General features: G+C 41.0%; 1 protein-coding gene across 7 annotated transcripts in view; it reads right to left on the minus strand.

Moving 5' to 3' along the window:
• LOC122553066 (TNFAIP3-interacting protein 1-like) overlaps window positions 1-13,860 on the minus strand; it is a 62,635-nt gene that overhangs the window by 15,472 nt on the left and 33,303 nt on the right. For 3 of the 7 annotated variants that reach the window (XM_043696590.2, XM_043696547.2, XM_087985786.1), the window contains 4 exons: window positions 6,139-6,240; window positions 3,221-3,286; window positions 1,988-2,110; window positions 1,624-1,752 (listed from right to left, as the gene is read on the minus strand). In XM_043696590.2, the coding sequence (XP_043552525.2) occupies window positions 1,624-1,752; window positions 1,988-2,110; window positions 3,221-3,286; window positions 6,139-6,240 (420 nt within the window). The other 4 variants (XM_043696564.2, XM_043696574.2, XM_087985785.1 and 1 more) reach the window with 4 other exon arrangements.

Raw genomic sequence — 13,860 nt, forward strand, 5'->3', positions numbered from 1 at the left:
TCAGCAACATTTACAAACACACAAATCCAACCAAACTACCTGAACTCTAACTGAATATTCTGCAAATTCAGATTTGGCCATTAGGGGAAAAAAAATGTCACTGGCAAAATAGCATTTAAAAAAGTGGGAAGATATCTGTGTTTTTGTGCTTGTATTTTTCAGTTACAATGATGGGTCTACATCTGAACAGTACCTGTTTTTTCCATCTTCAGATATTGTCAGGCTTTCCCTATTTCCAGCATTTTGTTTTAATTTCACCCTGCTCTTTATCACCTCACATTCTTGAAATGTTTCACACTAATAATTTACTGGCTTTGGCAATGAGGGTTAAAATCTAATTGTTGCTACATATATAAATTCAATTTCATTTGCAAAACTCAGTGGGAAGCAAACAAAATATGCATTGCGGTTCATTCCGAAGTTGTCACAGCACAGTCTACTTTTAATCTGTTACTGCAAGAAAGCAACTCTCACTGCAGCTCTGAGAGAGTCAAGGACTTGCACATAAATATATTCCATGTATTCAGAAATTTAACAATAAATCTTCCAGTACTGAAGGTCTCCTTCATAGATTTCAGTGCTGTGTGAAACAGTGGGAGACTGATAATTGAATATCAACTGGTGGACATAATCCGGTAGTAGATAGCACACCTGTTTCCTAGTTTTGGGTGGTTATCAGTTCCAAATGGAATGAAAATTATTTTTAATTCTCTTTTGCCATTTTTTCTCTATTAACAAAACATTGTGGTTTCTGACTTTAAACCATTTAACAAAAACATGTCTGTTTTCTTTTTGCCTCACTATTTTCTACCTATAGGCCTCCTGTGACGAATACTATTTCTCAAATCTACAAGGTGGGACAAAGTGTTCCTTGAGTCTTACTGATAATAAAAGGACTATGAAAACACAATGAGGGGCAGGTTAACCAATCCTTTGAATTTCCTTGAAAGTCTTCCCAAGCATGGTCTAGAGGAGATCAGGAATACAATTTGACATTACAGGGAGGAATTAAAGAGATAGTATAACACATTGCACAATATGTACACATAATATGCATGCACACATGCACTGGCTCACCTTTCAAAATCTAGTTCATTCAAACATGAATAGATTCTGACATTACACCAACCGTTTAATGCCTGCTTTCATCTTGATAATGAGCATGATCAATAGAGAAAGACTTGAGCCCCGGAACTTTGTATGAATGCCCAAAACTTTCATACTTCACACACCATAAGACCAAATGCAGTGCAGCACTCGACAGCAGTTGACCAGAATGTGTGTTGACTAAAAAGAACATGAAGAAGCTAGGCAGAGGCAATTTCCAAATGGTAACATTTTGAAGATTATTAGTGAGGCCAACCCCGTTTTTCATTATGCTACCTATTGAAAACAAATGGGCTAACCCTCTGCAATTAGGTTTTACTGACACAGAGAGGTGGTGCCCATAAACCTGTGCTTCAGCACCTTGAGGACATGACAGTAGAGAAAATGGAATTTTAAAAATCCTGCAAACGATTTTGTGGTCATGAACATGAGAAGCAGGCTTAGAGGTGAGACACTGCTGCACTAGGCAATAGATGACCGCGCAGTTTAACAGAACAGAGTTGAAACTGTACTGACCTTATTGAGACGAGCAATTTCATGTTCATAATATCCTTTTTGTTTGGTTATTGAGGAGTGGCATTCTTTCAAATGTTTATTTTCTTCTTCAGCCTCAAGCAATTTTGCATTTAGTGTCTGCTTTTGTTCCTTTTACCAAAATGGGGAGGGATAAAAAGAGAAAAAACACAATGTAACTAACAGGAAGACTGGATTTTCAGGATACATATATTCAAATGGTACATTTATGTAGCTGAACATAATATTAACTTTGAAACAGTTGTAGCTTATGAATCACATGGAATACAAGGTTTCCAATAAATCTACTTGTTCCTTTATAATTAAATCTTAATTATTTTCAAGCCAATATTAGTAAAAAGCATACTTCTGCTGTTTCAAGTTTTGCTTTGGCAAGCAGCAACTTCTTATCAAAATCCCTCTGCTTCTCATCCAGCTCCTTCTCTAGGTCACTCAGGGAGTGTTGGTAAGTGGTGAACTTTTCTTTCAGCTGTAGAAAATGAAAGCCAGTGAAGAATTCATTATGGATTTGGGAGTGATGAATGTTTCAATTAACTCAAACACAGAAGTCTGAGGCCACACAGGTGATAAGCGCAAGCAGGGACATTTTGTGATTCATAAAGAATCAAGAATCCAAAGCTGGACCTAAACTCTCCATTTTGAGAACTGTAATACATTCCATTTCATTTTTAGGTTTGTACGGATGTAAATGCAACAGAGGTGCTCAGATGAAGTTTACTTGATTGACACCTCAAATGAGTGGGTTGTCTTATGAAGAAAGAATGGACAGACTGGGCTTGTTTCACTAGAGTTTAGAAGTGTGAGGGGTGGCTTGATTGAAATGTATATGACCCTGAACGGTCTTGTTAAGATCAGCATGGAGAGGATGCTGAGAGTCCAGAACCAAGGGGCGCTGATTTAAAATTAGGAATCCCCTCTTTAGGGCAGAGATATGGAGTATTTGTTTTCTCAGAAGGCTGTGCAACTTTGGAATCTCTGCCATGGAAATGGTGCAGCCTGTTTATTTAAGGCAGAAGTAAACTGATACCCTTAACCAAGAGCCAAAGATGATTGGGGGTAGATATGAATGTGGAATTTGAGACACAAACAAATCAGCTGTGACCTTATTGAATGGTGCAGCAGGTTTGAAGGGTCAAATGGTCTCCTTCTGTTCTCATATTGTATGTCAAATTCGTAAGTTGTTATTCTTTCAACCTTTCTACATTACAAGCACTGAACTTCATTTCCAACTCAAGTGGTGTTCAAATAATTCATTGCTGGTTCTGGGAAGATGTAATTCTTGATGAACTCACTAGGGGGTGTGCAAGAATGGTCTCACATCACATTCTGATACATACAATTACTTCAAAAGGGGCATTTACGTTGCTACTATTAAGGACTTGGTATGAAATTAATAAAACACATTTTACATCCCAGCATTCCAAATAAAACCAAGCATGATTTAGTTTAGGCAACATACTATGTTTCAACAATCTTTAGTATTTCTATATCAGCAAGTTTAGTTTTAAGTACCTGCACCATCCACACAAGGAATGTCACTAACAAAGAAATAAAATGCCGAAGAGACGTAGTGTTTTACCTTCTGCTCATACACTGCCTTCATGTTCCTGAACTCCTGGTCCCATTGTTTATTTATCTTCAAGAGCTGACAGGACAATAATTTCAATAGAAAGAGACATTTAGAATCAGAGTCATAGAGATATGGAGTACAGCACATGAAACAGACCCTTCGGTCCAACTCGTCCAAACCAACGAGATATCCCAACCCAACCTAATTCTACCTGCTAGCACCTGGCCCACATCCCTCCAAACCCTCCCTATTCATACACCCATCCAGATGCCTTTTAAATGTTGCAATTCTACTAGTCTCCACCACATCTTCTGGCAGCTCATTCCATACATGCAACACCTTCTGCATGAAAAAGTTACCACTTAGATCCCAGTCTTTCCCCTCTCACCCAAATCTATAATTCTGAACTCCCCCACTCCAGGCAAGAGACTTTGTCTATTTATCCTATCCATGCCCCTCATGATTTCATAAACTTCTATAAGGTTACCTCTCAGCCTCCAATGATGCAGGGAAAACAGCCTCAGCCTGTTCAACCTCTCCCTATAGCTCAAATCCTCCAATCCTGGCAACATCCTTGCAAATCTTTTCTGAACCCTTTCAAGTTTCACAACATCTTTCCAATAGGAAGGAGACCAGAATTGCTCGTAATATTCAAAAAGTGGCCGAACAATGTCCTGTATAGCCGCAACATGACCTCCCAACTCCTGTACTCAATACTCTGACCAATAAAGGAAAGGATAGTGAAGGAGGTGTTTGGTATGCTGTCTACCTGCAACTCTACTTTCAAGGAGCCATGAACCAGCAGTCCAAGGTCTCTTTGTTTAGCAATACTCTCTAGGACCTTACCATTAAGTCCTCCTCAGATTTGCTTTCACAAAATGCAGCACTTCACATTTATCTAAATTAAACTCCATCAGCCACTCCTCAGCCCATTGCCCATCTGATCAAAGTCCCATTGTAAACTGAGGTAACCTTCTTTGCAGTCCACTACACCTCCAATTTTGGTGTTATCTGCAAACTTACTAACTGTACCTATTATGCTCACATCCAAATCATTTATATAAATGACAAAAAGTAATGGACCCAGCACCAATCGTTGTGGCACTCCACTGGTCACAGGCCTCCAGTCTGAAAAACAACCCTCTACCACCACCATGGCTTCTACCTTTGAGCCAGTTTTGTATCCAAATGGTCCTGCACAGCCTAAATGTTATGATTTCTTAAAATATTACAGCTTGGAAAGAACTGAGCCCTAAATACAATGTCCACTGACTTGGGAAAGAATATTTAAAAAAACACAACCACTTTAGGAGGGTAATTTCAGGATGTGCCACCATCATTTGTTTTCTTCACTTCCCTCCACCCTCCAGAATTCTGATGGGACTCCTTCCACCATACTATCTTTATCCACTCTCTAAATCAGTCCCAACACCTCCACTCTTTCCCATGACACCTTTCTGTGCAAGCACTGGAGATACCAGATCTGTCCTTTTTCCTGTTTACTTTCCATCGTCCAGGACCACAAACACTCCTTCCAGGAGAAATAGTGATTTACTTGTACTTCATCAAATGTATTATACTGAATTCGAGATATTGATGAACTCACTATGGGGTGACCGAGAATAATCTAACATTACATTATGATATACATCAGCATTCAAAATAAAACAAGCATGATTTAGTTTAGACAACATACTGTGTTTTAACAATCTTTCGGATTTCTGTATTAGCAAGAATAATTTTAAGTACATGCACTATCCGCATAAGAAATGTCACTAACTAAGATGTAAGATGGTGTCCATTGGGAAAAAATCAAACACACATTTGGTGATTAATTGGATGAACATCATTGTACAATCCACAAATATATCCCAAATCTTTCAGTCACCATAGCTTAATCCTCTGCTGTAACCCCACTTAGACCTTGCCTTCCTTTGCTGATCAGATTAAGTTCAAAAGAAGTTTTGAAAACAATTGGCTAGATATAACATGCACGGTTTTTGTGGGTAGGTACAAAAAATGGGCTAGGTGACTTGCCCACCACGTTCCCACCCACCCTGAGCTAATCCCCAGACCACGAACAGTAGGTAGGCTCTGAAGTAGTCAGCCCAGCCTCTCATTCATCAATTCTGCATTCTGCAGCCTTCCCAACTGAGTTTGACAATTTCAGATTTTAAACACTGTCTCCAATTTTTTCAGCTGGCAAATGATGGTAACTGAAATGACAACTTTGACATTGACAGCTCCTCAAAACCTATCTTTTGTTTCTTGACTGGTCATATTACCATCTCCTTTTGTCTTGCAATGTCATCCCTTTTGGCATTTAATTAGTCCTGCATTCCACTCTGTAATAGACCTTCCTTTTTACTATTTCACAAGAACACCGCATTCTTGTGATTTCCAATATGTATAGGCCGACTTGCTCAACTCGGCTTCATAAAGCAACCCTTTCAAGGCAAGGAAAATTCTCTGAGCTGTCATCAGTACAAGTTGTTCTCATCTGCTGTTCTTTGATTTGAAGATGCCATCTACTGAGAAATGCAGAGTTTGTGTCGTGGATTATCAGGTGACTGAACAGGTTGACTCGCAACTCACTGATCTTTGGGCAAATCGGGTAGGACTTCCCAAAAGGTAGAGGGACCCCGAATGCAACATTTACTTATTTTCTCTGCTGCCACTCTGCCTAATCATTAAGGCTTTTGGACCAAAATATAAGTATGCCCCTTCTTAAATAGGGAGACCAAAACTGTTTACAATGTTTCTTGTTTGGTCCCACCAATGCTCTCTACAGCTGTAACAAGACCTGACCGTTTTTATACTCCAGGCCTCTGCAATAAAGGCCAGCATCCCACTTAAAGATAACACACAAATGTAAGTTGTCATTCTAATCAGAGACTGGAGTGCAACAATTTCAAATTTGAACATACCTCCTTTTTTTGGTTTTCTAAAATCTTAATCTGTCTTTCAAAAGCTTCTTTTCCATCCGTGGATAGGCTTCTTTGGTTTTCGATTTCCATTCCAGTCACATTCTAGCAGGAAAGAAGGCAGAAGAATCTTGTCATTCTCTCATTGCTCGTGTCCCTTCTAGTTTTGCACTTTATGGCGCTCACACACAATATATGTTAAATGTTTTCAAGAGTCATAATTTAAATTGCTTTTTCATGTGTGCAACATTAAATACAAACTAGGTCACTTATTTAATTGAAGGCACCATTTCAACATTCCTTTATCAAATAAAGCAAACATTCTGTGGTATTACAATCACAGAGTTCCTACCGTGTGGAAACAGGCCCTTAGGCCCAACAAGTTCACACTGATTTTCCAAAGAGTATCCCACCCAAACCCATTCCCCTTTACTCTACATTTACCCCTGATTAATGCACCTAACCTACACATCCCTGAACACGATGGGCAATTTAGCATGGCCACTTCATCTAACCTGCACATCTTTGGTTTGTGGGAGGGAATCAGAGCACACCCACGTAGACACGGGGAGAATGTGCAAACTCCACATAGACAGTCGCCTGAGGCTGGAATCGAACCAGAGTCCCTGGCGCTCTAAGTGCTAACCACTGAGCCACCATGCCATCCCTGTATTATGCTAAATTGCCATATTTTTTGGCTTCCATGTACTTTTATTCAATATTTTGTTCAGATCGCAGCAGAGGAAGTGAGTTGGAGCAAACACTGTGCCCAACATAATAGCAATCATCTGCTAATGTTAATTTAACTTATTCACATTTAAGCAGGCACGTGGATTTGCACTTAGCCAAATGCCTCAAAAACCATCAACAATTTCAGCATCTAAACACATATACAGACAAATATAATTGCTATCTTAACCACACCATTACTCTGTCCAGCCCCATATCTGATTACATAAATTAATTATTCCCTTCAATGTGGCTCTGTTGTTTTCTCTTTTCCCTGACAATACCTCCTCTTCAAAATGCTGAGCTTTGATATTTTCAGCCTATTTATGGCCTTATCTTTCGCCTCCTGTTTCTCAGTATGTTACTGTTTACAGGTCTACACTCCCTTGTTTGAATCTCATCAATCCAGTCACTGACCATCAATACATTAACCTTTCATTTTCTCCTTCAGATACAGACAGTGTTATCATGGCATCCTCCACCCATTATCTCTGTTTTGTTGACTAGTTGTAATAGAATTTTCTCACATTATTATATTCACCACATCTTTCTTAGCTGATCTGCATTGGTGTAACTTTGCTATTGAATACCCCATTCCCACCATGACCAACACCACCACCCCCAACCATGCTCCCCCTCCTCACCTCTAGAAGCTTGTTTACATTTATAACCCTCCATACTCACTAATTTTCTGACTCAACCTGTGAATTGTGCACACCCTGCTTTTCCAGCATCACTGACAGAAATTTCAGTCATTTAGGCCCAATACTTTAGAACAGTCACAATAAAGACACACATAATCTCTTAATGATCTTCTAGGAAACATTATCTGATTCCATCTAGGTAAATTCTGATTGTTCTTGTTAACCATATAATCCTTATAATTTTTCTTAAAAAAAACTCACTAGAACTGCACAGTAAGTACATGCAGACTTATAATTACTACTTTTTCCTAGCAAAGCAAAAAGGTTAATCCAATATTATTTTGATGCTATAGTCCTCTACGGGATGGACTTTTAGATTAAGGTGTTCAAACAGCAGCAGATAAAAGTGGTCATGCAGCTTTAAGACACTTCACTTCTTTACTATGAATTTACCCACCTTTATATAATCTTTGCTTTTCATCCTCGGGAGCTGTAGGTTTATTTACTGTAGCTTTTGGGGCTTTTCAAAGTGAAGACAATGTCTGTGTATTTACAGTTCTGATACAGTGCACTGATACAAACATAGATACACCTAGGCATTTAAATGATCCCAATGTCTTTATCATATTTCAAACCACACCGAATTATATAAAGGACATTTCAACATTCTTGATCAATGAGTCGATATGAAAGAGGTCAGGGCTTCCCATTATGATGCAAACCTATTGTGCCTTGCTCAAATGACTAAGGTATATTGTACACACAATCAAGATGACCTGGAAATTACAATACCTGACAAACCTGCTAGCAGCAGTAGTTAAATTGGATTGCTGCACAATGGGGGAAGTGTTGAACTTTAACTTTAACTATTAAAAGAAAAGGAAACAAACAGAAATATTTCCCTTCACAGATCCTGCCAAACCTACTAAGTTTCTCCAGCATTCCATCTGTTTGCATTATTTGGTTTTTATTTAAGTGAATAATAAAAAAGCCCCTTTCAATTTGATTCATTGCAGAATATAATCACCTCTGCTCGAGCTTGCATCAGTCCAGATGAGTATTTAACATCCAAAAACAAAGAAGGAAGAAATTCTTTTTTGCGTTTGAGTAGAATAGGAAGAAACAGCATCTAATCTTGTTTTTCTAAAATAAAGAGATTTTTTCCCAGAGGCAAAGTAGAGAGCAGCAGAAGGAAGAACAGCTAAGCTAGATAACTGATGCCAGATGAACTACAGTGGAGGTGTGAGGGTGGCATGTGACATATCTGGACAGCAAATCTCTGGCTACAAACAACAGCAGAAATATGGAACCATCCGATTTGTGATCAACAGCTCTGAGGGTTTATGAATAGTCAGGAAAACCAACACCAACTTGGGGCTGTTTTACTGATAACTGGCCCTTAATTACTCAAAACCAGCTCCGTGATATCTTTGTATGCATGACACCAGGCTCCTGAAACAATGCTCTATCTGAAACTCTATCATGGCGGGCCACTCCCAGGGGGACAGAGGAATTGCTTTAAGGATACTCCCAAAGCATCACCAAGGAGATCAAACATTCTCCTCTGCCCCCACAACCCGTGGGAGTCCCTGACCTGTGACCAACTTGGGCAGGGTCAGCAGATTACATTTGGGCCTCTCAGCCATCTCAGAATACAATAACTAGAGTGGAAGCAAGTGATCAGGAGAGAGTGAGGACTGCAGATGCTGGAGATCAGAGTTGAAAAGTATGGCACTGGAAAAGCACAACTGGTCAGGCAGCATCCGACGAGCAGAAAGTCGATGTTTCAGGCATTAACCCGTCATCAGGAATGTGGCCATGGGGGAAAGGGGGCTGAGAGGTAAATAGGAGGGATGGTGGGGCTTGGGGAGGGGGGGGGCGAAAGGTAGCTGGGAATGCGATAGGTAGATGGAGGTGGGCTGTGATGGTGATAGATCGGAGAGGAGGGTGGAGTGGACAGGTGGGAAGGAAGATGGACAGGTAGGACAGTTCAAGAGGGTGGTACTGAGTTGGAGGGTTGCATCTGGGATAAGGTGGGGGGAAGGGAGATGAGAAACTGGTGAAATCATTGATGCCATGTGGTTAGCGGGTCCCAAGATGGAAAATGAGGCGTTCTTCTTCCAGGCATTGGGTGGTTTGGATTTGGCGGTGGAGGAGGCCCAGGACTTGCATGCTCTTGGTGGAGTGAGAGGGGGAATTGAAGTTGTTGGCCACAGAGTGGTGGGGTTGTTTAGAGCGAGTGTCCTACAGATGTTCCCTGAAATGTTCTGAGAGCCAGCATCCTGTCTCCCCAATGTAGAGGAGACCACGTCAGGAGCAATGGGCACAGCAGACAAGGTGTTTGGATATGCAGGAAAGTCTCTGCCGGATGTGGAAGGATCCTTTGGGTCATAGAACAGAGGTGAGGAGGGAGGTGTGGGCGCAAGGGAAGTTGCTGGGAGTGGAAGGTGGGTTGGTGGGGGGCGTGGACCTAATGAGGGAGTCATAGAGGGAGTGGTATCTGTGGAATGCTGATAGGGGTGGGGAGGGAGATATATCTCTGGTGGTGGGGTTGATTGTAGGTGGCAGAATTGGAGGAGGATAATGCATTGTATCCAAAGATTAGTAGGGTGGAAGGGGGGAGGCGGAGTGGGGAGTTCTATCCTTGCTGCAGTTGGAGGGGTGGGGTTCAAAGGCCAAGGTGCAAGAAGTGGAGGAGATGCACTAGAGGGCATTGTTGACTACATGGAAGGGGAAATTGCGGTCCTTGAAGTAGGAGGCCATCTGGGATGACCTGGAAGCAAGTGATCCACAATAAGGACGGACAGTCAAAGAAGCAGAATATAACTAGTAACCAGGGAGGCAACAGCCTGGTGGTATTAATCACTAAACAATTAATCCAGAAACTTGGCTAACATTCGAGGAGCCTGGGTTCAAATCCCAACATGGCACATGGTGGAATTTAATTTCAATAAAAATCTGGAATTAAGAGTCTAATGATGGCCATCAATCCATTGTTGACTGTTGGAAATACCTATCTAGGTCACTCATGTCACTTTAGGTCATATTTTTCGATCCTTACCTGGTGTGGCCGAGATGTGACACCAGACCTGTGGCTCACTCCTAACTTTCCTCTGGGCAGTTAGGAATGGAAAATAAATGCTGGCCTAGCCAGTGATGCCCTCATCCCATGAATGATTTTTAAACGTGATTCCTCTGCATCTTAATACATATTGGGGACAGTTCCAGGTGAACACATAGCCTGAATAATATAAGTGTGGGGTGATTGCTGTGAAATTGGAAGTTGAATCAAACAGTACAGAAGAATCCCTTCAGTCCATCACATCTGTACCACCAAAAACACAGTACCACTGACGCTAGTCCCATTATTAATGGGGAACCTCCGTCAGTGGAAGTTTCAAACTGAGAATCTGGTACAGAGGTCAGCATGGCAGTTTAGGGAAGGCCTGGTTGTCAAGTTATTAAAATCCATAGCCAGAAAATCCATTACACTACACCAATGTAATTAAAATCACTGTATTCATAAAAATCAATACCAATGAATGGGCAAGCCACATCTTGCAACACTCAGATATGATTAGTGAGGAAGTGATGAAGGTTTTCAATCATCTCATTTTTCACCATGCTTCCCATTTATCTTTTCCTTAGAAACATTATTCATGTCTTATTGTTCATCATGAGGCACACTGAAGCTACTTTATCACTTCACGAGATGTGGGCGTCACTGTCATGGATAGCATTTACTGCCCAGCCCTAAATGTCCTTCAGTAGGAGTTGCTGAGCCTCCTTGTTGAACTGCTGCAGGCTGTGTATGAGGTGGCATAGTGGTTAACACTGGTGCCTCACAGCACCATGGACCTAGGGTTTGATTCCCTTGGGCCACTGCCTGTGTGGAGGGTGTACATTCTCCCCATGTCTGCGTAGGTTCCTTCCAGGTGTTGGTTTCCTCCCAAAGTCCAAAGATGTGCAGGTTAGATGGATTGGCCGTGGGAAATGCAGGATTACAGGGATGGGGTGAGTCTGGTGGGGGTACCCTTTGGAGAGTCAGTGTGGACTTAATGGGCCAAATTGCTTGTTTCCATGTGATCTAGGGAGATCCACAGCACCCTGAGGAAGAGGGTTCCAGGATTTTGATCCAGGGACAGACCTGCAACATAGCTTCAAGTCAGCATGGTCTATGGCTTGAAGGGGAACTTGCAAATGGGGTATTCTTATAATACTGTATTTCTCAAGCCCTCGTTTCCCTTTCACCTCAGAGAAACATGACTCTGATTCTACATAATCAACCGTAACATTTTTAAGACTTTGTGTGTAAATTAATGTCACAAATGGACTTAAGTGACAGGTAATAGGATCTGAGCGCTGTAGCCACAGTAATGTACAAGTGTTCAAAGGCAAACGGAGCTCCCGCAGGAATAGCTCTCCTTCTCGAAATTAGCGACAAAATTAACCTTTTACAAACAAATAGATTGCAAACTCTGCTGGAACAGGAGAGAATAGTGTACCACGTTCACGTTCATTAGTATCTCGTGTAATTTTAGTGCAGAGGGACGTAGCAAATTACATTGGAAACAAATTAATATTTAAAAAAATTACCAATTTGTCCCAGATTTCTATTGGCACAATTCTGCAATTTATTTTTTTTTAAATCTAGTTTAACGCTCGAAGTGGATACAACTATAAGAAATCCGTGCCTCAAACAAATCCTTTACTTTAAAAATTCCCACCAATTTTACGTTTTAACCAGGCAGTCCGGACTGAAACATATACCGGACACTAACATTGGCATTTTTGTATTCACGGTATCACCGCCGTTAGTTTCCATTTGTAATTGCCCCTTATGATGTGAAAGGTAAGTAAAGATAAATGGCTATTTTCCCCTTGGCATTAATTAACCACCGAAACCACCTTCTTAGGTCCCACCTCTCCTCCTGCTCTTGGTCAGATCTAGACTCCACAGCAGTCTCTGCCTTTCAGATTAAAATCTGAACCCCACTAGGAAGGAGCATGCTTGAACTGAAATAGAAAGCTCTCTCTCTCTGAACCTGTTTGTAAACACAGAAACTCCGGGCTTACATCTCGCTCACTTACCGCAATCCCTACAGCTCGGGGTCTTTTTCTTTTCTCTCTTAAGTGCACCAGCCGTTGAAAGTCGAAGGAGTACCGTTTTCCCCGTGCAGCTGTTTAAACAGATAGTTAGCAGCCAGTTTCACACATGGCAGTGCAACTAGCACAGCGCTGAGGCGAATAACCTGCACCACTTCAAACCGTGGAGCGGCGCAGCTTTCACCCAATTGCTTTGTTTTTTTTTTGATTAAAATAGCCTTGCAGCTAACCAAAACATTCCCATTCAACAGATGCTAATATACCGAGAGGAGCCTTACCTCCACGTCATTTCATTGGAAGGTACACAAAAATAAAGCTCTCAGTTTTTTGCTTATTTAAAAACATTCAGCTCCAACACGGTTGACGATAATTAACTGCCGCATCCTCTCACCAATAAATCTGCAGGTATTGGGGTTTTGATGCTGCCCTCTAATGGAGCTTTGCATCTGGATTTGTTTTGAAAATAACAGTGTGAATCTGACTGAAACAAGGACAGCACAGTTTATCGTATCAAAACAGGATGATATTGACGACCTGTTCCTTGTGAATGTACTCAGACCACAGCAAGATCGCCTCCCTCCTGCAAACTGTTTTGGCTTTAGTCTTGTGTTTGGAATTCGGGTTTTATTCTTAAGTGTTTGCAGTCAGTGGTCTTTCAGAAGACACTTCGAAACTTGCACAGGGAGTTTCACCCGCTAGGATTTCAAGAACTTAAGATATTTTCACTCGTGGTATTGGGAAATAGGTTGGGCCGTCCTATAATTTCTGCTCTCAGAGCCCTCCAGCAGCGAATCTTCCCAAGGCAGGAGATTTAAAAAAAACAAATTGACCCCTTTTAATCCCAGTTCTATTTTAATCAGACTTTGGTTCCAAACTCAGCCCAAAAAGTAGTTAAAATTGTAGCTGTTGTTTACATTATGTTTTCTAAGCTTTTCAACATTTACTTCCCTCCCCCATATAAAATAATTCTTAATTACAGTGAACTTTCTAAGCGGCTCACAAGAAATGATGGAAAAATATACTGGTGCTCTGCTGATGAGCCACTAGCTGATATCTGTCGTAAAATAGGAACCGTGTATCAGAAAAAAAACTTCCAAAAACACTGCTTCTAATAGTCATCAAACAAAACCTTTGCACCTCAGAACCATGATGACAACAGGAAGTTCTTGCTGTGACGGAAGATTTGCTGCAGGTTTTTTGTGGGGGGTTTCAATTTCCAACTAATTAATTTATTGCAGCACATTCT

The sequence above is a fragment of the Chiloscyllium plagiosum genome, unplaced genomic scaffold (genome assembly GCF_037043375.1).
Source record: "Chiloscyllium plagiosum isolate Xiang-an unplaced genomic scaffold, Cpla_swu_hap1 HiC_scaffold_1, whole genome shotgun sequence".
In the NCBI taxonomy this organism is placed as follows: Eukaryota; Metazoa; Chordata; class Chondrichthyes; order Orectolobiformes; family Hemiscylliidae; genus Chiloscyllium; species Chiloscyllium plagiosum.